This window comes from Muntiacus reevesi, chromosome 10, assembly GCF_963930625.1.
Source record: "Muntiacus reevesi chromosome 10, mMunRee1.1, whole genome shotgun sequence".
Classification (NCBI taxonomy): Eukaryota; Metazoa; Chordata; class Mammalia; order Artiodactyla; family Cervidae; genus Muntiacus; species Muntiacus reevesi.
The window spans coordinates 15,363,114-15,388,341 of NC_089258.1; the positions used below are offsets into that span (position 1 = coordinate 15,363,114).

Genomic DNA, 25,228 nt, shown 5'->3' on the forward strand with positions numbered 1-25,228 from the left:
AAGCATTACTATGAACAAAGTTAGTGGAGGTGATGGAATTCTGGCTGAGCTATTTCAAATCATAAAAGATGATGCTATTGAAGTGTTGCTGCACTCAATATGCCAGCTAATTTTGAAAACTCAGCTGTGGCCACTATGCCAAAGCCTTTGACTGTGTGAATCACAAAAAACTGTGGAAAATTCTGAAAGAGATGGGAGTACCAGACCACCTGACCTGCCTCGTGAGAAACCTGTATACAGGTCAGGAAGCAACAGTTAGAACTGGACATGGAACAACAGACTGGTTCCAAATAGGAAAAGGAGTACATCAAGGCTGTATATTGTCACCCTGCTTATTTAACTTAAATGCAGAGTACACCATGAGAAACTCTGGGCTGGAGGAAGCACAAGCTGGAATCAAGATTGCAGGGAGACATATCAATAACCTCAGATATGCAGATGACACCACCCTTATGGCAGAAAGTGAAGAACTAAAGAGCCCCTTGATGAAAGTGAAAGAAGAGAGTGAAAAAGTTGGCTTAAAGCTCAACATTCAGAAAACTAAGATCATGGCATCCGATCCCATCACTTCATGGCAAATAGATGGGAAACAGTGCAAACAGTGGCTGACTTTATTTTTCTGGACTCCAAAATCACTGCAGATGGTGGTTGCAGCCATGACATTAAAAGATGCTTACTCCTTGGAAGGAAAGTTATGAACAACCTAGACAGCATATTAAAAAGCAGAGACATTACTTTGCCAACAAAGGTCCATCTAGTCAAGGCTATGGTTTTTTCCAATAGTCATGTATGGATGTGAGAGTTGGACTATAAAGAAAGTTGAGCGCTGAAGAATTGATGCTTTTGAAGTGTGGTGTTGGAGAAGACTCTTGAGAGTCCCTTGGACTGCAAGGAGATCCAACCAGTCCATCCTAAAGGAGATCAGTCCTAGGTGTTCATTGGAAGGACTGATATTGAAGCTGAAACTCCAATACTTTGTCCACCTGATGCGGAGAGCTGACTCATTGGAAAAGACCCTGATGCTGGGAAAGATTGGGGGCAGGAGGAGAAGGGGATGACAGAGGATGAGATGGTTGGATGGTATCACCGACACAATGGACATGAGTTTGGATGGACTCTGGGAGTTGGTCATGGACAGGGAGGCCTGGCGTACTGCAGTTCATGGGGTCGCAAAGAGTTGGACACGACTGAGCAAATGAATTGAACTGATTGAAATGTTGCTGCACTCAATATGCCAGCTAATTTGGAAAACTCAGCAGTGGCCACAGGACTGGAAAAGGTCAGTTTTCATTCCAATCCCAAAGAAGGACAATGACAAAGAATGTTCAAACTACTGCATAATTGTGCTCATTTCACATGTTAGCAAGGTAATGCCCAAAATCCTTCAAGCTAGGCTTCAACAGTATGTGAACTGAGAACTTCCAGATGTAAAGCTGGATTTAGAAAAGGAACCAAAGGGGGGACCAGAAATCAAATTGCCAACATCCATTGGATCATAGAAAAAGCAAGAGAATTCCAGAAAAACATCTGCTTCGTTGACTATGCTACAGCTTTTGACTGTGTGGATCACAACAAAGTTTGGAAAATTCTTAAAGAAATGGGAATACTGGACCACCTTACCTGCCTCCTGAGAAACCTGTGTGCAGGTCAAGAAGCAACGGTTAGAACCAGACATGGAACAACAGACTAGTTCCAAATTGGGAAAGGAGTACATCAAGGCTATATACTGTCACCCTTCTTATTTAATTTATATACAGAATACATGATGCAAAATGCCCAGGTTGGATGAAGCTCAAGCTGGAATCAAGATTGCTGGGAGAAATATCAGTAACCTCAGATAAGCAGATGACACCACCCTCCCTAATGGAACAAAGTGAAGAGGAACTAAAGAGCCTCTTAATGAAGGTGAAAGAGGAGAGTGAAAAAGGTAGCTTAAAACTCAACAATCCAAAAACTAAGATCATGGCATCTGGTCCATCACTTCATGGCAAATAGATGAGGGGAAAAAATGGAAACAGTGACAGTGCTTTCTTGGGCTCCAGAGTCACTGAGGATGGTGACTGCAGCCATGAAATTAAAAGATGCTTGCTCCTTGGAAGAAAAACTATGACAAACCTAAACAGCATATTAAAATACAAAGACATCACTTTGCGAACAGAGGTCCAACTAGTCAAAGCTATGTTTTTTCCAGTAGTCAGATACAGATCTGAGAGTTGGATCATAAAGAAGGCTGAGCACCAAAGAATTGAAGCTTTCAAACTGTGGTGCTGGAGAAGACTCTTGAGAGTTCCTTGGACAGCAAGGTGATCAAACCAGTCAATCATAAAGGAAATGAACTCTGAATATTCACTGGAAGGACTGATGCTGAAGCTCTAATACTTTGGCCACCGGATGCGAGGAGCTGACTGACTCATTGGAAAAGACCCTGATGCTGGGACAGATTGAAGGCAGGATAAAGGGACAGCAGAGGATGAGATGGTTGGATAGCACCATTGACTCAATGGACATGAGTTTGAGCAAACTCTGGGAGATAGTGAAGGACAGGGAAGCCTGGTTTGCTCCAGTCCATAGGGTTTCAAAGAGTCAGACATGACTCAGCTACTGAAAACGAACAGTTTACATTTTGTATGTAGTTAAACTTCACTGCATTTCCACTGGTACCAATAAATAACTGTTATGAGAAGGCTGGTAGTACTGATTAGCATCGACAACTCACTGTTTTTTTGGTATGCTTTATTTTCTAAGTTATATGATTTCATGCATTCTTGGTTTTTTCTTTTTGTTATCATAATTACTATCAAATGACTTTTACTGAGTGTGCCAAGTATGGTGATGAACACTTCATATGCATTATTGGACCCAGTTCTCTCAGTAAACCTCTGAAGTAGGTACCATTATTGCCTCCTTTTTACAGATGAGAAAACTGAGGCACAAGTATAAGGAATATATCCAGGGTTACAAAGTCAATTAGTGGCACTGCTAGGATTCAACCCGTGATTTAACTCCAAAATATAAGCTCTAAAAATTTTGGCAAACTAAACATAAAGCTTATTATTTTAGCCATTTTACAATTCAGTGGTATTTAATATATTCACATTTTTTTGGCAACCATCACCACTATTTAGTTCTAGAAAATTTTGTCACTCTAAAAGCAACCTCACGCCCATCAAGCAGTCACTCCTCATTCCTCCCCCCCAACCCCTTATCTGTTTTCTGTCTCTTAAGGGATTTGCCTGTTCTGGACATTTCATAAATGGAATTATATAATATGGGATCTTTTGTGTCTGTTTTCTTCCACTTTTCATAATGTTTTCATGATTCATTTATGTTGCAACAGGTATCAGTACTTCATTTCCTTTTTTGACCAAATATTATGCCATTGCACCACATTTAGTTTATACATTAATCAGTTGATGCACATTTGGTTGTTTCTACTTTTTGTCTATTGTGAAGCTCTAATATGAACATTCAGGTAGAAGGTTTTGTTTGAACACCTGCTTTCAATTCTTTTGGATAAAAATTATAGGCTTTTGATCATAAGCCTCTGTTGACTCCAAGAAGGAAAAGACCAGATATCTTAAAATCTTCATTCGACAAATATTTACTGAGAACCTACTATTCAGCTACCTAGAATGCTAAGCACTGGGAATGTAAGTTACAATGAATAAGACAGACATCACTCCTGCCCTCCTCAGGAATGACAGAAAACTGAGTAAGTTAGTAAAACACAGACCTGGCAGCAGTTAAGATTAAGGGTTCCTTTTCCATTTGCTATTAAAGGAAAGTCAAACCTGGTAATGATGCATCTGAGCAAGATGTTATAATGGAATGCTTTTGGATGCAAGAAACTAGTACAACTAAGACTAGTTTAAAGGCAAAGACTATTCCCTTCACCTCCTCTGAAAGTATCCTAGTCAAAGTTACTATCATCACCTTTCCCCTGTATCTCTGCAGGAATCTTCAGCTTGGTTTCCCTGAATCCAATTTGACCTCCCACCAACATAGTTCTTCACATTACAGCTCAGGTGGCCTTTTTAAACACATGCTTATGCTTAAAATTTGCTTCCCACTGCTCTTAGAATAAAGACCATTTATTGCCTTGTGTGTGTGTGCTTAGTCGCTCGGTCATGTCTGACTCTTTGTGATCCCACGGACTGTAGCCTGCCAGGCTCCTCGGTCCATGGGAATTCTCTAGACAAGAATACTAGAGTGGGTTGCCATGCCCACCTCCCAGGGATCTTCCCAACCCAGGGATCAAACCCAGGTCTCCTGCATTGCAGGTAGATTCTTTACCATCTGAGCCACCAGGGAAGCCCATTTAATGCCTTACATAAGTCTGGGGTAGGAAGTTTCCTGATTGTGATAAGTCAGCAGCTCCACAGCATCAAGGGACTCGGTTTTCTCTATCCTTCTGCTCTGCCATCTTCAGCATCTTCATAGTCACAATAAGGATAAGCAACTCAAGGGATCATGTCCTCCTACATAACAAGGACCAAAGTACAGAAGTGGAAAGATGGCAGATCCCACCAAAAAAAAAAAAAAAAAAAAAATTCCCTCTAAGAAATTCTCCAGAATACTTCCCCTCAGGTCTGTTCTGCCAGATTTGCACCGAAAGCCTATTCCTACAGCAACCATGGTAGGGGAATGGCAGTACAAAGAGTGATTTAAGATTAATCAAATTTGAGGCTGGAAAGGGTCCAGTTCCCCAGTGGGGCAAACAACTACCTGATGCACCAACAAAATACAGTTCTGGGAAAGTGTAAGAGGGAAAGGAAGAGTTGTAATATAGGCAATGTATAACAGTGTCTCCATGAGTGCCTAAGCAAGAATTCCTGGAGAAAGTCCAATTCATGTTCTCCTCTGAACTTCCTCAATTGAATAGAACCACCAACCAAACAATCAAAACAAAAACAAAAACCTTAAATCTCAACACGTCCAAGACTGAACTTATGAGTCTCATCAAAGTGGTCTCTTCTAATGCTTTCTTTGTGCATAGCAGCACCATTCCAGTTGTAAGAGCCAGAAAAACAGGAGTCATCATAGTCTTTTTTCTCACCAGCTGTATCTAGTGCATAATCGAGTCCTGTTGCTATAATCTCAAAAAGAGCTCTTGGATCTACCACTCTCTTCCCCTCCACTGACAGTATCCTACTCCAAGTCACTATCATCACCTTTTCCCTGTAGCTCTGCAGGAATCTTCAGCTTGGCTTCCCTGCATCCAATTTGACCTCCCACCAACATAGTTCTTCACATTACAGCTAAGGTGGCCTTTTTAAACACATGCTCATGCTTAAAATTTGCTTCCCGCTGCTCCTGAAATAAAGATCAAAATAAGGCCCTCCCCCAACTCTTCAGTCTGGAGAAGGAAATGGCAACCCACTCCAGTATTCTTGCCTAGATAATCCCGTGGACAGGGGAGCCTGGTGGCCTGCTCTACATGGGGTCGCACCGAGTCGGACACGACTGAAGCGACTTAGCATGCATGCATGCATTGGAAAAGGAAATGGCAGCCCACTCCAGTGTTTTTGCCTGGAGAATCCCGGGGACAGGGGAGCCTGGTGGGCTGCTGTCTATGGGGTCGCACAGAGTCGGACACGACTGAAGCGACTTAGCAGCAGCAGCAGCAGCAGCAGCAACTCTTCAGTCAGTTCAGTCGCTCAGTCGTGTCAGATTCTTTGCATGGACTTCAGCACGCCAGGCTTCCCTGTCTATCACCAACTCCCGGAGCCTACTCAAACTCATGTCCATCGCGTCAGTGATGCCAACCCCCCAACTCTTAGCAGTTCATTTAATTGGTTTTCTCTGAGCTTGAATGGTTGTATTCCACCCCACCTCAGACTTGTAGACTTGCCACTACTCCTGGCCCTTGTTAGCCTTCATATCTCAGCGTAACCGGCATTCCCGTGGGAAAGCCTCTCCAAGCTTCTTAAGTAGGTCATAGAGAAGTCTGCTTTTCCTTCAGGGCACTTTTCTGCCTGAAGACTAAGATCTTTCGAAACAGGGAGCTAGTCTCTCCTACGACATAACACCTGGCACATAGTAAGTGTACATTGTATAGTTGTCGAATCAATATACACGCTTCAAAGAAGAGTGGACGACGATAAATGTGGACCCGGTCCCAGAGAAAACACAAATGACGGCCGTGACCCACCAGCCTGGCCCGGCAGCCTGGACCACAAGATTCATTGCTCCTCCCAGCAGCTCCGCCCCTTGGGTCCAGCCCCTCCCTGCTGAGTCGTGGGGCGGGGCATAGAGGTCGCCTGACGTGACAGCAGCCGGTCTCTGATTGGGCTTCCAGGCGTGCCGGCTAGGAAAAGGGGCGTGCCCTCGTGCGCTGATTGGCTGGTGGGAAGCAGCTAGGCGGGCGCGCGGCGGCGGTGCGGGGGCGGGCGCTGGGAGGGACGGGACTGGGCAGGGCTGGGAGGGCAGTAGCTGCGGGTAGGATGGGTCCTCATCGCCGGCTTCGCTGAGACACGCTCGCGTGGGCTGCCCGCGGCGGGCCCGCAGTGGCCGCGGCGGCATGAAGGGCGCTCTGGGAAGTCCTGTGGCTGCGGCTGCCGCAGGCGCCGCGATGCAGGAGAGTTTCGGCTGCGTCGTGGCCAACCGCTTCCACCAGCTGCTAGACGATGAGTCTGACCCGTTCGACATCCTGCGCGAGGCCGAACGCCGGCGCCAGCAGCAGCTGCAGCGCAAGAGGCGCGACGAGGCGGCGGCGGCGGCGGCCGGGGCTGGCAACCGCGGCGGCAGGAGCCCGGCTGGGGCCTCGGGCCACAGACCCGGCGCGGGCGGCGGCCGGAGGGAGTCCCAGAAGGAGCGCAAGAGCCTCCCGGCCCCCAGCTCGCAGCAGCCAGACAGCCCAGGGGGCGGCCCGCAGCCGCCCGGTACGCGCGCCCAGCCCGGCACCTGGGTGTCCCAGGGTGGGCGCGGTGGGCGGGAGGGGAAGGAGAATGGGGTCATGGAGGTCACCCCTCCTCAGCCGCCCCAGGACCTGCTCCTGCGAGACTGGGGTCGCTGGAACCTGTTTCAGAAAGGGAAGGGGCGCTGGGAAGAGTTGACCGAAGTTGAGGGTCCCAGTGGCTGAGGAAGGTGGGGAAAAGGACAGGGTGGGGGAAGTGTCACGCCCCTTCTGGCCTTTCCCAGCCCCTTCTGGGAGCGAAGGAGAGTGCAGGCTTGGAGTAGGGGGTTTCTGAACGGTGGGACTGAGCCTTTACAAGTTGGGCAAAGTTGAGGCATATTTCTTGGGTGGTGTATGTGGACGAACACTGGGGTCGCTGCCCCAGGGCTCTCAGATCTAAAAACTAGCAGGCACCTTCTCCATCCTCCAGCCCAACCTCTGCAAGATTCACGTCAGGAGGCAAAAAGGAGCGTCGTGGGAAGGAGGGAGGGGAGCGCCTCTTAGGGAGAATGGAGGAGGGCGCACCCGGCCCCTGGGGGTGGCGGCGAGAACTCGGGGTGTGTGAAAGGATCGCCGGGGTGAGGAGCTGGGGCCTCTGTGATGGAGGGAAGGCCTGGGTGACCGCGGGGGTGGGCTGTGACGTCAGGGCCGCGAGCAGAATGCTGCGGGGCTTGACGCGGGGTCCCCGGCGCCTTCCGAGCTCTGTGCCTTCACCCATCCATCTCCCTTACGGTGACTTCCAACAGTCATCCCGCACGGGTTTTCAGTAGAGCACGTAGTGATGATGGCTTGTGTAACTTGTCATTAACTCAGGCTGCTTTAAGAAGAAGCGTTTTTAACCTTTTCAAGAATATTCAAAGTTCCCCATTCTCTGCTTAGCCAGAATGGCCAGTGCAAAGCTTGGTGTACTACTGACGGCATCTAGGCACGGATGGTGCTTAAGAGTCGTTTCTCACCTGAACCACTTCATTGGTAAAGCCTCCAAGATTCCACCTGTGTTTCCTCTGTTTTCCAAAAAAAAAAAAAAAAAGTGGTCCTAAGGTTTCCAAAATAAGTTTTAAGATGCAAGATTCGACCACTCCAGCCAGTGTTTGGCAGCGTATTCAACTCGGCTTTACTGGCTTGTTCCTTGCTTGATAAAAATTGTCAGCCCAGTCCTGAGAGAATAATTCCTGACTTGAGCGTTGGGGCCTTGGCTTCTGCAGCTAGGTAATGTTTACCTTTATCTGTGCAAAGCTCAATCCAGCAATAATATCTCTTGAGAATCAGAAAATTAAGTCATTATAATATTGACAATTATTTTAAATGCTGTTGGGATATCCCAAGATTTCTTGATAGGCAAGTACCTAGATGAGCCTATTTAAACAGTGAGTGAGACTTGAGATGTATTGTACATTTTGTATATGTTCTATTTTTCTCTTAAATCTATTTAGATAAATATCATAGTAATAAAAGAATTGGGCAGGCTAAATTTTATTTTTTAACAAGTGAAAATATTATCTTTCAGTGAGAAACCAAATTTAGTTTGCTCTGTTAATGTATTGCTTTTTAACCTTTTTACTAGTAAAATTGTCATGCATTTTTGTTGTATTTTAAACAATTCAGAAGTGTATGAAGTAAAGTGAAAATCCATACTTTTCTTACTGTTAACACTTTGTATTTACACATATAAATGCACAGAGCTACTTCTTTTTTTCCCCTAAATTTCAGATGTTATAAACTCGGTTGCAACCTGCATTTAGCATAATAAATAAACTTAGCATTATAATGTAGTATGCTAATAACTTTTTCTGTCAATTGTTTATAATCCAGGTGATCTGGTTTGTGAGATCTGTATTAAAGAACTTTAGTTAATTTTGTAGTTAGAATGGAAGTTTTGTAATTCTAGTTCTTTTTCAAGTATGTTATTTCAGGAGCAAACAGCTCATTAATTTCCATTTGTGCAGTTACTGTACTGAATTTATCTGTAATGGGTGTTAGAGAGCTACCCTCTCAAGGTTTTGTAGCCCTAATTGATATGGACTGTACTTCTCTAACACTCAAATATTTTAATTTTATTTGGCTATTAAAAGTGAATGCTTAGTGTAGACAAGAGTCAAAGTCAAAACAAGTTTGACTAACAGAAACATTAGTCACAAAAGGATGTGAAAATCATAAGATTTTCCCATAGAAGTAGATTTTTAATATCCTTCACTATTTAACAGTATAGACCTTTACTCAAAAAATTTATTCTTTAAGTCTTCAGAGGCTGTTTCAGCTTTGCTTTTCCTGGCCTTTCAGAACTTCTCCAAGTCAAAGCTCAACTTTATTTCAGGGAAATTGCACTGTAAATTTTACAGTATTCTGTCTCTTTATGTGGGCTGGGGTTAGATCAGTGATCAGACTGCATATGCCAGCCTTTTATTTCGAAAGGGCTAGTAAAATTCAGTGTTTGCATTATCCACTTGGAGCTGCTGATCTAGCACAGAACGACTAGCTTCAGCTGCAGTTCTGATCTCTTAGTAGTAAGTTGTGGGAAAAACTGGACCTCTATTATCTTTGGATTTTGGATTTTGGAAGGAAAATGAAATGTTTGCAGGGTTTTGATAATTATTCTAATAAATTGCCAGGTCATATTTAATGCTTTTCAACTTATACACTGAAGCTTTGGAAGACGCTTTAGTATAAAGTATGTAGCAAATGTCATTTTAAGTTTTGAATGATGAATTCCAAATTTAATTGATACAGTTTTAAAAGTAACTTTGAAAACTGGAAGGTGGAAATAAGCTCTTAAGTAATTCTGTGGTTAAGTGGAGATATTTAGTATATTCTAAGTTATAGGTTATGGATAGGAAATTTGAAACTGTATTAAAATAACTTTTTACATTGAGGGGAAAGTATTATTACTGTTGAGCTACTTGCTGATGGCTATTATGTCATAGTCTATTACAGTTTTCAACTTGTTAATTAACTTTCATAATAACATTTTTGCCTTACATTTTAAATGCCTCTTCCAAATTTGTCTCTCTTAGTAACATATGTGCCCTTGGATATGGCTTTGCATACTCCTGGACAGCAGGGTATGAATTTGGTCTCTGTTTTGTTTCTGAAATAAAAGCCTAATGCTTTACTTATGATAACATCTTCTCTGTATCCTAAACACGTCACAAGTTTAGATTGTGGCTTCAGGATTCAAATCAGATTTGAGCATTTTCTAGGTTATGGGACATTAACTTAAGATTGAACTTAGATCTGTTGTGTAACATTTCACATTTCAAGTAATTAACAAGTAATAAATTGTACAGTTTTGTGTTAGTGATGTTGCAAACATGATTTTTGCTTTAAAATGAGATCAGTAAGCTATTGAAACTAGGTTAATACTTACATGTGCCTCCTTTATAAACTTTTGATAGAAAATATTAAATAGGAAAATAGAATACAGTTAAACATATATTCCGTAAGAGTCATGAGTATCTCCTAAGTAAGAAAGGAACCCAGTAGTTTAAATAATACCCATTAATTCAAATACACTTAATATATTTTTACAACCATACAATGAATGTGAAGGGTGACTTATACCATGAAAAATCGAAGCTACTAAAATAAAAATTTTACATAATGTTTGAGATGGAGACCTATTAAATGTATACAAGGAAAGAATAAACACATTTTTTGAAGATTATTTAAGAAGTAACACTGTTCTTCATGATACATTGATATTTACCAAATAATAGATGCCTTGAGACATAGACTCTGCTGAAAATTTTTAAAGTGTCAAAACTGAGAATAGTGAAGGGAGAACAGAGAAGACTGGAGTGGCCCCAGCCCCAGCCTCCTCACTGCGGGCCTCTCCATGGGCAGGAGATACCCCTTCAAGTGCTGGCCGGCCCTTACATGAGTTGGCAAATACCAGCTTGGCCTCATATTTGAGAGGTGCGATTATAAATGTATAAATCGCATCAAAGAACAGGAAAATCTGTTTTCAAATGAGAAAAATTATAATGGTACAAACTATTTAAAAATGAAAACTTTATTAGGTAATTAATGATAAACTATAGGTGGGATTCCAAATACAGGGTATTTGTCTTTTACTTTTCTGGAAAGACCTTAACTACCATGTTTTGATAAAGCTGCTCTTGTGAAATGTAGTTGATATATATCTTCAATAGCTATCACAAAGTCATTGTGAGACACTTTTAATTGTAGGATAGTTGCTATAGTTTATCTTATCATACTGTCTAGGACATAAGGGAAAGCATATGCTTCAATGGTAATGTCAAAGTTTTATTAAAAGACAACTCTGGGCAGTAGTAGTATCAGCAACTTTTTTTCTTCTCTGAAGTTTTTCAAACTTCCCAAATTTTCCTGTGACATTGATTTCTAGAAAAGTGAAATTTAAAAGTACCTGTAATAACGGGCTGCTGCAGACTTTGGGTTCTAGTTCTCCTCTTTGATTTCTCCCTCTCAGGCCAGAAGAGAACTCCCAGAAGAGGGGAGCAGCAAGGATGGAGTGATAGCCGAGGGATGGAGGTGACGCTTGATAGAGCAGAGCGGAGATCCTACAGAGAATATCGACCCTATGACACCGAGAGGCAGGCGGATTTTACACCTGAGAAGTTTACAGATGAAAAGTAGGTGCTGCAGGCCTCAGCTTGGAGGGTTGGAGGAACCAGAAGGATTTTCAGAGGACTATAGGCCTTTGCAAAGTTTTGGTGGTGCCAGTCCTGGGAACAGTTTGCCGATCTAAGTAACAAATCATACTGCTTTAGGTAACAGGTGAAGGATCTTCCATTGGTTCAGGAAATGATTACAAAATAAAAAGTGGATAATTTATTGATGACTTTGAAAGACATTCTTATAACAAACTCTACAGGAGTATGCTAAATTTTCTTTTGCAGTTTAGACCAGAGGTATAATTATGTTCTTGATTTAGTAGAACTAATTTGGGCCACTAATGAATTTAAATTTATGGTGAAATTTGACCAAAAAATTGATGGAATGTGTGATGCTAGTTTAAGGCTTCCATGCCTTCTCTAGAGAGTGCTCTGACCTGGAAGATGGTCTCAGGCTGATACAGTCTGAGTAATGTGGCGGTATGTGGGCTATCATACCCACCTAAACACAGGAAGCAGTTTTTAATGTCTTATGTTTAGCATTAACAGGATGGATACTTGCTGCCTCAAGTTTTTAATTATTAAACCTACATAGCACTGGGTTTAGGTTAAAACAAAACTACTTGTGAATCACATTTAAAGGAATAGAAAGTTTAAAAAGCTAAAAGAGACTAGAATAGCGTACAGTTTAATGTCAAGGGATCTGTTGTTCCCAAAGTCTTTTAACTTCTTGACTACGTATTTCATTACACCTTCAAAACGGAAATGGTATATCTGCCACCATGTTAGAGGATGAAGGCAAGAGAAAGGTTTAATTCTGCTTTTTTGGGGTGATTAGTTCAAATTAGCTGTGCAACAACTGTAGTCTGCTTGCTTACAGAAAGCCTTCTAGATCAGAGTTGCTTATTTGGGGAAGCAATTTTTGTGTTTTTCCCCTACTTCAGGGATTTATTCTGTGGAAATAAAGAAATTATAGCTCAAGTTTCCAGCTTTTTTAGTAGCAAAGTTATGAGTTTTTTTTTTTAAAGGACAAGTCTTTATATGTTAACATGAAAAAAAATGCCTTATTGAGGGATGATTTACAGAAAGTTGCAAGAATTGTATAAGAAATCCCCATATATCCTTGTCCAGATTCTCCAAAAACTTTTTACCACCTTTTCTTTACCATATTCCTCTCTTCTTCTCTCCTCCTCTTTCTCCTTTTCTCTCTCTGTTACACACACACACACATCTTTTTTCTTTGACTTTTGAGAGTAAGATGCAGGGATGTTTCCTAAAAACACGGTACAGTTATCAAACTCATTAACATTGGTGCAATACTTATTATCTAATTATCTGAATCATGTAATCTATAGACTACTTAAACTGTACCAATTGTCCTATTAATATCTTTTTAGCAAAAGAAAAAAAAAAATCAGAGTCCAGGAATGTGCATTACATTTTCTAATTTATTTAGACTGCTTTGGGTCTTTGTTGTGGTACACGGGCGCTCCTCTCATTGGGGCACACGGGCATGCATTGCAGAGCATGGACTCTAGAGTGCACCGGTTCTCCAGTTGGGCTTAGTTGCCCCATGGCATTTGTTTGGGATCTTAGTTTCCCCTGACCAGGGATTGAACTCATCCCCTGCATTAGAAGGCAAATTCTTAACCATTGAATCACCAGCGAGTTTCCGTGTATTGCATTTAGTCTTAAGACAGCTCTTTAGTTTTTCATTTATTTATGGAGTTGACATTTTTGAAGAACATGAACCAGTTATTCCTCATGAGACAAGGTTCTGCATTTTGACAGGGATACATTAGAAGTGTGATATCTGTGTCCTTCCCAGTGTATCATATTAGGAATATGTAGGAAATGTTTACTTTGAGGGAAATTTGAAAATATTTTTTGTGAAGTCTTGCACTATCAGAAAAGATAATTTTCCTCTTTTCTTAAAAAATACTTTTCTTTTGATAAACAGCCATAAGATCTTTAATAAAAATAATTTTATAGTCACTTTAGAAAATTAGGAAAATGAATAAAATTAAAAAAAATTTAAACCACTCTTTTACCATTTGAGATGACTGCTGTTTAACTCTTCACCAGTGCATATACACTGAGTACTATATATTCATTCTTTCCACTTGACAAGTAGAAGTCATTAACAATGATGTTATGGACAGTGTTGGTAAGCATTTCTGATGGTTCTGTTATGATCTTTTGTTTGGAGTATTATAATGTAATTATTCCATTAGTGTTGGATCTTTGCTCAGCTTTCAGCTTTTTGCTTCATGAATAATACTCAGTGAGCAGCCTTTTACCCATATAAGGCCTTTCCTAGATGTAGTTCTTAAAGTAGGAATCCCAATTAGGGTCTTAAAGCAGTGGTTCTCCACTGAGTATCATGTATCTAAATCTGGGACCCAGTTGGTACTTCAGTGTGAGGTTGGATTGGTACCTGTAGTGTGAAACAAACAAACATTGGAGGGGACTATTAATACATGGTGACAAATCACCATGCTAGTAACATGTCAGTTTATTCTGTTGCTGTTAATAGTAATCTATAAGAGCATTTCTCATAGCACTTTCTGTAGACTTCAGTATGATAAAGTTTGATCTTTGTTTATTTGATATCTATATATGTTTATTGGGCATGTTTATTGTATATAGGATTTCGATAATCTTAACAGACTGCTTAATTCAGTCTTCTCAATTTATGAATAAGGATATACCCAGAGTTTTAGTGGCATGGATTTTTATTCCCCTAGAGCAGAACATAGTTTTCACATAGAAGCAATAGCCACAGATGGTGCTGTGAGTAACTGTCGTGTGGCTTAGGTACAGAGATCAGCCGTGTCACTTGTATATATTCTGGGAATGCAGCTACTGTTTTTAATGCAGTAAGAATTTTTCTTTAGTCTCCAAATGATGAACTCTTAAGTAAACTCTTAGAACAGACTGTTAGGAAATTAGTCTGGATAATTATTCTGTCTCCATACAGTTTGATTCTTTCTTTGGCTCTTTCTGCAGTTTACTTCTGGTCATTTCAAGTCAGCTCCAGTCCTAAAACAATCACTGACTCAGATGTCTAAATTTTTTTTCTTCCTCACCAGGAAGAATTTTTAAAACTTGTTCAGTTCAGTCGCCCAGTCGTGTCCGACCCCATGGACTACAGCATGCCAGGCTTTCCTGTTCATCACCAACTCCTGGAGTCTTAAAACTTGTGGTAAAATGATAAAGAATCTGCCTGCCCAAGCGGGAGATGCAAGAGATGCAGGTTCGATCCCTGGGTCAGGAAGATCCCTTGGAGTAGGAAGTGGCAACCCACTCCAGTATTCTTGCCTGGAAAATCCCATGGACAGAGGAGCCTGGTAGGCTACAGTCCATGGGGTCACAAAGAGTTGGAACACAACTGAACACGTACACATGGCAATGCATCACATGAAATTTTATCATTTTAGCCACTTTTTAAGTGTACAGTGCTGTGGCATTAAATACATTCTAATTGTTGTGCAACCATCACCACTATCCATCTCCAGAAAATTTTTCATCTTCCCAAGCTATACCCATTAAACATTAACTTCCAATTCCTCCCTCCATGAACTTCATTCCCTTTACCTGCAAAACCTGTACTCATGTCTACTTATTAGGACTGTGGTAAGAGAGTAGATTACAGGGATGTAATAGATGGGGAAACTGGAAACAGTGAGAGACTTTATCTTTTTGGGCTCCAGATTCACTGCAGATGGTGACTGTAGCCATGAAATTAAAAGACGCTTGCTCCTTGGAAGGAAAATTATGACCAACTAGACAGCATATTAAAAAGCAGAGACATTACTTTGCCAACAAAGGTCTGTCTAGTCAAGGCTATGGTTTTTCCAGTAGTCATGTATGGATGTGAGAGTTGGACTATAAAGAAAGCTGAGCACCGAAGAATTGATGCTTTTGAACTGTGGTGTTGGAGAAGACTCTTGAGAGTCCCTTGAACTGTGAGGAGATCCAACCAGTCCATCCTAAAGGAGATCAGTCCTGGGTGTTCATTGGAAGGACTGATGTTGAAGCTGAAACTCCAGTACTTTGGCCACCTGATACGAAGAGCTGACTCATTTGAAAAGACCCTGATGCTGGGAAAGATTGAGGGCAGGAGGAGAGGGGGACAACAGAGGATGAAATGGTTGGATGGCATCACCGACTCAATTGACATGAGTTTGGGTGGACTCCAGGAATTGGTGATGGACAGGGAGTCCTGGCATGCAGTGGTCTATGGGGTCACGAAGAGTCGGACACGACTGAGTGACTGAACTGAGTTGAACTGAAAAGTGGGATGGGACGGTTGGCCCAGTGCAATATTGTTTTCTTTTTGCTTGTGAGTATGTCACAATAAAGGTTCCTAAGTGGAGTCGAGGATTCCTCAATGCTTACCAACCTATAAAAAAGTAGCAGATATCTTTTATAAGAAGGGAATTACAAGGAAGCACTTGAGAATACATTTAATTGGGAGGTGGGGTGGAGGTGGGTAAACTTGTGGGATAAAGAAAAATTATTTAAGGGATTAAAATAAACCAGACCACAAAGCTGTTTTGGGTACCAGTTTCAGTTACTATCATATTTTTAATGAATTTGTTATTTTATCAGTATCTGATCTAGATTTCATGTACATTTAAACCTAATTTTGACTATTGGCATTATTTTCCACATATGGTTTTATGCTTCATTTCCTCTCAGTTTCTAGGTAGACTCCTTTTATGGCCTGTCCAGCTTCCTGGTTAAGAACTTACTGTTACTAAAAAAAAAAAGAACTTACTGTACTTTTCATTTATTATTGTTTTAGAACTCTGCTTTAGATATTTACTGTAATGTGGAATCATATTCTACAACAGTCTCCATTTAAAATTTTGGTTTCGGTCAGAGGAGGTGGGAGACAGAAAAAGCCCACTTGGAAACTGATTTAGGATGATCTTTCTTGAAAGAGACTGGCATAAAGTGGATGATCAGTGCTTCTGTATTTTTTCATCTTTTTGAATAAGGAGAATTGTGAATTTTGTGTCTTTTTATCCATGATCTATAGTAGCTTTTTAATGTAACATTTTCAGCCCTAAAAGTAGACTGGAATACATCTCCAGTTCTGGTGTTTGAGCCACTAATATCACTAGATTTCAATAAGTAATTTGTCGCTTTCTATGTTTTTCAAAGTCTTGACAAATTAAAAAAATATATAATTTATCTTATTAAACTAAGGTTTAACAATGAAAAAGATGAGATTCTTTCTGCAGAAGCTTTGAGTCTGGTGGAAGAGAAACAAGTCCCCATAAAAAGTGACTGTGAGCAGATGGTAGCAGGAACAGTGAGGAGAAGCACGCAGGCAGGCCCTGGGTCCAGGGGGTGCGGCAGGGGAAGAGTGAGAAAAGGCAGATTCTTTGCTTGGATACTTCTGTGATGTGAGTTAGGGACCATAGCGGGACACTAACCTCTTGGTTAGTGTGGGTCATGTATCTTCAGGGACATGAGGTGACACGGAGGAATGTCCAGGAAGTAACTGTCTTTATGACCTGGAATCAGAGAGACCCCCAAATGAGAGACACAGGGGCACATGAAGGGGTCACATATCAATAGCATAGAGATGAGGATGGTGTGTGCAGGAGTGGGACGGTGGGAATGCTGATATTCTTATAGACAAATGGGTGGGTATCCAGAAGACGGGTATCTAAGACATGTTCCTTAAAAAGACAAGGTGTGGAACCTTTCTTTATATGTGACTACAGTGCCTGGCTCCGAGAAATCGAATTGGGTGCCCAGGAAGCAGGATGAGTACCTTGTGAATGTTTGGATGTTACCTATTGCAAAAATAACTTTTTAAGGACACACAGGGAGAGAGGAGCCAGAAAGAGCAGAGGAAAACTAGTGGTTGGCATTGTCAAATGATGCATAGGGGTCAAATGACCTAGAGACAGAAGTGGCTACTGGATTTAACAACAAGGACATCATCTTCAGCTATTATCCTCATCTGTGGGCACGAGTTATAATTAATAAACTGTATGCCAAGAGTGCACAACAGTGTCAAAGGTAGTATGTGCTCAGTAAAATCTGACTATTAATTTATTATTCAAACCACAAGTTCTTTCCAACATACTATAGCCGTAATGAACTTCTAGAATTTTTTTTCTTAAAAAAAAAGAAGCCTTAGCTCTATAATTCAGGTCACCATTTTTATGGTACTCATCTCTTCCTAGACCAATTGACAGGTTTGATCGAGACAGACCGCTGAGAGGACGTGGAGGCCCAAGAGGGGGCATGCGAACCAGAGGCAGAGGTGGTCCTGGGAACAGAACTTTTGACGGTTTTGACCAGAGAGGGAAACGAGAATTTGAGAGATATGGTGGGAATGATAAAATGTAAGTTTCTTTGTCATGCTATCTCTTTAAGATCTTGGTGTAATACATGGTGTGCATCTGTTGTGTGTTAATATTTAGTTGACTTTATATTAGTATGCAGTTATTCCTGAGGGAGCTGATTCTGGGACAGCTTTTCTGATCAACTTTTCTAATTTGGAGATTGACTGGAGACTCGTTTCTAGTTTAAGGGAATATTCTTTCTTTGTCTAGAGCAATCAGAACTGAAGACAACGTGGGTGGATATGGAGTTCGCACCTGGGGATCAGGTAAAGATACCAGGTATGGTGCAAATATGTATCTTCTGTGAATCTGCAATTAAGTGGAAATATCTGGACCTTTACTTGCCTGTCTTGAAGGTTATGTCCTCTGTGGTATGCTTGTGGTGTCTTTATACTTGTGTGCTTTATGTAGAAATTGAATTTAAGCTTTTGTTTCATGAGATAACTTTTTAAAACAGGTTTGCTATGTTGTAGTTAGATTTGAAACTGCTTTCAAAATTCTTTTGTCTTATTTTAGCCAAGCAAATTTGTTTATTTGTTGATGTTCCAAGCACATGGAGCTATATATTTACCTATGCGTCAGATTGCTTTTTTAAATTCCTGGATTTTCTATACTTTATTTCTCTGTGACCTTCCAAAGTTTTTATGTATATTCCATCTTGATCTTATAAAATTATTTGCAGATCCAAGCTCAATGACAAGTTTCACCTGAGGTTCAAATCTGCCGTTTCTCTGAGGTCTTATGGTATCTCAGATTTATACTGGTTTTGCTATTTGGGGAGGTACTTGGTTCTGCTGTTTCTGTCATTTCAGGGCTGCAGGGAAATATGAGGAATGAGTTGCTCTAGGATGTGTTGCAGGGCAGGCTTTACACAAGTTTGAAGGCTTGAGATCAAGACTTCCACATTTCTTCTTTTGAAGAATTTAAGTTTTTCACATAAACTTATTTTTCTTAAATTTTTATCCTTAAAAATAAATGTATAAAATAACAGCAAATGTAAAGTTAGATTTTCTACCACTGAATATCTGTGTTGTCCTTGAAAAGACACTTGTTAAATGTTTACAGATCTTTTCATTTTGTCTTATTTTACTGTGATAATATGTTTTTAAAAATATACAAGTACCTTCTGAATCATCTGATTTACCACCTTATTTAATACTATCACCTCATTTCAATTTGCATTTCAATTTAACATCATTTTTGCTCCAAATGATTACTTACTCGAAGAGGTAAGTATTGGCATTGGAAGTGACCAAAATGTGCTTCTAGTAGATGGTATGTCCCAGTGTTGAAATGACACACACCCCATGGCACTTATTTTGGATTGGTTTGTGAGTTATAAAGTCAAAGCTCTTAGGTGGTAATAATCTGTAATTGAATGTTTTTTTGTAGCATAAGACTTTAAATTCTTATTTAATACATTGAAATTTTGATTTACCACCATGATATAGTCCAGCCATGTACTTAGTCACTCAGTCACGTTCAATTCTTTGCAAGCCCATGGACTGTAACCTGCCAGGCCTCTCAAGTTTCATGAGAATGAGATTTCTTTTGCTGATACTTTTAAAAAAAGCAATATTCATATAGGATTAATATCAACATAAAAATTAAGATTATGCAGTTAAAATTCAAATTGTTTTTCATTGTGCTCTAATTTCTAATCTGTAGATTGTATGTTTAGATGTGACAGTATATAAATTAATGTTCCAAAGCCTTATTTTTCTGGTATCACCAGCTTTTTGTAATCCTACACATTCCTTTTTATGAAATGTTTCCACTTTCTTACCATTTTTTAAAGTTTGATATGGCATATTCTTATTTATTATAAGTCATTTAACACTTACATGTTGAAAATTTTTATGGTCCTTGTTAATATTTGGAATTTCCTAGGATAATAACAGATTTGAATAGTTGTTCTGGTCCTTTGCAATCTGTTCTTAATTTTAGTCCATCAATAAAAACTTGTATTTATCAAATACTTTTTACATTTTTGAAAATAATTTATATGGATTAGCAATGAAGAGCATTTTTTTCCTCTTTTTATTTTGATGTGGGTTACTTGTATGTACATATTAGTTCCTTGAGGGAGAAAGGGCATTGAAGTGTGTTTTTTTCTGTCTTGAATATAGAAGGGCATTGATGTAAACAGATTTGTGTGACTAGACTGGTTCTTGCCTCTTTGCAGTGACACGGACCCGACTGCCCCCATGGAAGAGACCACAGTGGTGGAGGAGTCCCTGGGCCCCCTGGAAGATGAATCTCCAGCTAAGTGGGTATTTCATTCATTTTCCCCACTGGGCTGTTGGTCTTTTTCTTAAAGATTTATAAGAAGTCTTCATAGAACAGGAAGCTCAGCCTTTTGTCATATCACAGAGGATTGATCTTAATGTGTTAATGAATAATCAAACTAATTAACTCAAATCATCAGCAGCCTCTACTGTAACTAGTCTCTCTCTCTCATCAGTACCCCTATGTTTTGTCCTTTTATTTTCTTCTGGTCCCTCCTTCCCTCTTTTCTTCATGTAGCTTAGTTCCTTAGTCCATCTCTAGCACCCTTGCCCTTGGGATCTATGAGTACCGTGCTAGCAGAATCCACCTCCTGGACAATTGATAGCCATCTGCCATCTCTCTACTTGCACCCACAGACTGAATACTGCAAGTCCCTCAGCAGGGCTGGTAGGAACTCCTGTGAATTCCTGGTCACGTTTTGAAATGAGCCGTCAACACTGCCCAGCAATGCCCATTTCTTGGATTCACTCTCCCCCCCCACCCACTACAATGACCGGTTCAGTTCTTCTTGTCCCCTCAAAGCCCTGACACTGCCTCCCACTTTCTCCTTCTTCCGTCCTTCCAACACTCACACCTCCTCTTTTATTTTCTGAGTATAACTTTGCTTCCTGTGTCACAGAAATTTAGGAGCCATCAGATGGGAACTTCACACGCTCTCTGGGGCTTCTTTCCTCATGGTAAAATAGAGGTACCATCTCTCCACCAACCTCTTCAGCCTTTGGTTCCTATTTCCTTCTGACTTCACTGAAATCTCAGTTAGCTACTTCCTTTTTAGACATACTCACTTTCTTCCCCCCAAATCTGGTCTTCCAACCAGCATTTTATATGTGCTAATTCTCTCTTGTTTTAAGCCTCTTGTTGCCCCTACATTCTCATTCACCTTCCTTTTCTTCCCCTTCACTTCCCCTTCATTTTATCCTCACTTCACTCCAGGTCTGGCTCTGCCCTCACTACTCTTTTGAAACATCACCACATGCCTGCATAGCTAACATATATTTCAGTCTGCAACTTTCTTGATCTCTCAGAACATCTGACTTTACAAGCATGCCTCAGAGATACTGTGGGTTTGATTCCAAACCACCTCGTTAAAGCTAATATCACAATAAAGTGAGTCACACAATGGTTTTTGGTTTCCTAGTGCATGTAAAAATCGTGTTTACACTATAGTGTAGGCTATTAAGTGTACAATAGCATTGTGTCTAAAAAAACCAATGTGCATACCTTAATTTAAAAATACTTTATTGCTAAAAGATTGGTGTCTTCAGTGAGTTATAATCTTTTTGCTGGTGGAGGGTTTTGCCTTGGTGTTGTTGCTGACTGGTGGAAGTGGTGGTTGCTGAAGGTTGGGGTGACTATGCAGTTTCTTAAAATAAGACAACAATGAAGCTTGCCATATTGATTGACTTTTCATTTGAACACTTTGAGGCCATTATAGGGTTATTAGTTGGCCTAATTTCAATATTATTCTGTCTCAGGGAATAGGGAGGCCCCAGGAGACAGATGGAAAGATCAGTTAGTGGAGCAGTCAGAACCAGGTATAGCAGTTACTCATTATGTTCATTGTCTTATGTGGGTGCAATTGGTGGCATTCCAAAACAATTACAGTCGTAATATCTGTGGATCTTGGATCACAGATTATCATGACAAATATAATAGTAATGAAAAGTTTGAAATATTTCGAGAATTACCAAAGTGTGATGCAGAGACATCAAGTGAGCACATACTATTGAGAAAATAGTGCTACTAGCCTGGGCTGCCACAGATATTTAATATGTTAAAAAGGCAGAACCTGGGAGCTCAACCCAGCGCTCTGTGACAACTTAGAGGGGTGAGATGGCATGGGAGATGGGAGGGGGATTCAGGAGGGAGGGAACATGTATATACCTGTGGCTGATTCATGTTGATATATGGCAGAGGCCAACACAATACTGTAAAGCAATTATCCTCCAATAAAAAAAAATAGATTAAAAAAAAAGAAAATTCTGTGAAAAACAAAAAAGGCAGACTCTGTAAAGCACAATTAAACAAGATATGCCTGTGTTGATTTCCACTTAACCACAACCATCAGTTCCTACCTTGCAGGCTCAACCTTGTCTTTCTGCTCTTTCAAAATGTTGAGTTCTTCAGGGCTCTGTCTTAGACCCTCTTCCCTGTGTCTGATGTCTGTTTAGAAGGTCTGGTGCACTCCTGCAGCTTGAATTGTCATTTAATTCCTGACTCCGGAACAGATACCTCTGACTCCAACCTTCAATATGGATTCTAGGCCCGTGTGTCCATCTGCCTCCTGGACATCTCCCCATCGGCATCCCAAATGCTCCTCATGCCCACCATGGCCAGAACTGAGGTCCACAGACCCCATTTTCATCGTGTGCTTAGTCACTCAGTCATGTCTGACTCTTTGCAACCCCACGGACTGTAGCCCGCCTGGTTCCTCTGCCCATGGGGATTCTCCAGGCAATACTGGAGTAGGTTGCCATGCCCTCCTCCAGGCGATCTTCCCAACCCAGGGATCGAACCCAGCTCTCCCGCATTGCAGGCAGATTTTTTACCATCTGTGCCACCAGGGAAGCCCCCATTCTCATTAGGTGTTTCTGTCTTTCAGAACAGCATCACCACTTATCCAGTTGCATAAACCAGAAACCTAGGAGTCATCCTTGAGATTTCCTTCTTCTTGACCCGCTGTCTCTCCAGAATCCAATCTGTCACTCTACCCTGAGGATTTGTACCTTTTTATATCTACCATCTCCACTCACCACCTCAGTCTCAGCTACTGCTGTCTGTTCTCTCACCAGAGCTCCTAAGGGGGCTCCCTGTATTCTCAGCTTCTAATGAACCTGTTCCACACCAAAGTGGCTTTCACACTGCCATTCTGATCAGCATGCTCCCACGAGAACCCTCCCCCCAGTGGCTTCCTGTCCTTTTTCTGCCCCTTGCCCTGGCCTGCGCCGTCCTGCGTGGTCTGACTCCCAAAGAGCCCTCAAGTTCAACACGCCTGTGCCTTCTCCACAGGTTTACCACATGGCCCTTTTTCTTGTTCCCCAGCGCCTTTCTCTAGCTCCTAAGCCATACCTGCCAAAAAGCCTTTGCAAGTGCTGTTTTCTTGTTTTTCTATACTTCTCCTCTACAGCCCCTTCACCTATTTATTTAACTCTTACTCATCCTTCCACTGTGAAGAGGCAGGGTGTTAAGTGGTTAAGAGCAGAGAGTCTGAGCCAGTGTTCTGGGTTCAAATCCCAGCTCTGCTATTTACTAGTTTGGGCAAGTTATTTATTTCATCTTTCTGTGCCTCAGTTCTTTTCATCTGTAAAATGAGAATAATAATAACACCTACATCTGAAGGCTGTCAGAAGGGTTGGTTGGGTGTGCATGAGTTTCACCTGGAGTGGGGCCAGCTATATAAACATCTACTATTAATATTGTTACTTATTACAAGAGTAAAGTGCTGCAATGATTGATGATTGTGAAAGCTGTTAATTTACTATTCAAAACAACTAAGAAATGTATTTAATTAAGGAAATAGATTAATAGTTAATATGAATATTTAGACACTGAGTTAACCAAGGAAATAGACCAACAGTGTATATGAATGTTAAGAAGTGAGTTAACTAGATAGCCTCAGAAAAATTGGACCCTTTTTGAGCCAATAAACCAGTTATACAAGTTCAGATAATGTAAGGCAGAATAATAGTAAATTACAGCATAATTATAATCTTTAGAATTAACTGAGATATTCTAGCATTCATACTGTTAGACAAAATCTTTCGATTAAATCAGTTATTCTGAAAGACAAAATAAACACTTAATGATTCTGGTGGCAGTCTCATTGTCTGCGATATCCTGGTGGAGCTAGTCAGCAAATCTCTCTCTCTCTGCTGACCGTGGTGGACAGTGAGCATCCGTTTGGATTTGCAGGAGCTGCCGGGCACAGCAGCTGTGCTCTGGTTGCTGAGCACGCTGAGAAATTCGTGTTTCTGCACTGCCTTGTCCAATTTAAAAATTATTACTACGAACATTTCTAATAATACAATTGCAGTTTCTTATAGTTTCAAAATTAGGCTTGTAAATACATCTTAGGATGGAGATGCTCTCTGGTCTCAGCTGTGTCTGGATATTGATCAAGCCAGAATGTATATTCAGGGAGACTCTTGGTTTCATACTTCTTGCTGTGCTCACTTGCTCAGTTGCGTCTGAATCTTTGCACCCTGTGGACTGTAGACTTCTGCTTCTCTGCCGTTGGAATTTTTCAGACAAGGATACTGGAGTGTAGTGCCATTTCCTATTCCATGGGATCTTCCTGACCCAGCAATCAAACCTGCATCTCTTGGGGTCTCCTGCATTAGCAGGCAGATTCTTTACTATTGTGCCGCTTAGGTGGTAAATTTAATGTACCCTCACGTGTGCTCAAACCCATGATCCAGAGTGTGCATACATTTTCCTCAAATTGGACACATTTTGTTGACAGTTATGTGTGCTATGACCTTCCTTCCTTCCTTGATTCATTACAGAAGTATTATATGTTTCTTGTCTTGTGGTATGCTAATGTCCGAGGATACCTGTGACAACTTACTGTGTTTTGCTTTAAGAATAAATTGAACATTTACCAAGCATTTTTTGCGTGCCAGTAACTGCTCTAAGTGCTTCCATGGCTTAACTCACTTAATCTTTTGCTGCTCGTGAAGGAGAAGGTACTGTTAATTATTCTAATGCTGAGACATATAGGTTAGACAGCTTATTTTTTGTAGGTAGCAGAGTCAGAATTTGAACCGGGTATTGTAGCACAAACATTCATGTTCTTAACTGTGCTGAGTGGCATGTGCGTGCTCTGTTGTGTCCGACTCTTTGAGACTCCGTGGGCTGTAACCTGCCAGGCTCCTCTGTCCATGGAATTTTCCAGGCAGGAATACTGGTGTGGGTTGTCATTTCCTTCTCCAGGGGATCTTCCCGACCCAGAGATCAAACCTGCGTCTCCTGCATTGACAGGTGGATTCTTCACCACTGAGCCACCTGAGAAGCCCTATATTGAGTGGTAGGAAAGGGTAAGAGTGCCATTTAGATTAACTTGCTATTAAGAACTGCAAATG

General features: G+C 41.1%; 1 protein-coding gene across 1 annotated transcript in view; it reads left to right on the plus strand.

Moving 5' to 3' along the window:
* Positions 1-6,422: 6,422 nt before the first annotated feature.
* HABP4 (hyaluronan binding protein 4) overlaps positions 6,423-25,228 on the plus strand; it is a 34,532-nt gene continuing 15,726 nt past the window's right edge. The window contains exons 1-5 of the mRNA XM_065947103.1: positions 6,423-6,881; positions 11,343-11,505; positions 17,697-17,858; positions 18,069-18,137; positions 20,044-20,127. Coding sequence (XP_065803175.1) covers positions 6,521-6,881; positions 11,343-11,505; positions 17,697-17,858; positions 18,069-18,137; positions 20,044-20,127 — 839 coding nt within the window. The 5' untranslated portion in view covers positions 6,423-6,520. The remainder of the gene's footprint in view (positions 6,882-11,342; positions 11,506-17,696; positions 17,859-18,068; positions 18,138-20,043; positions 20,128-25,228) is intronic.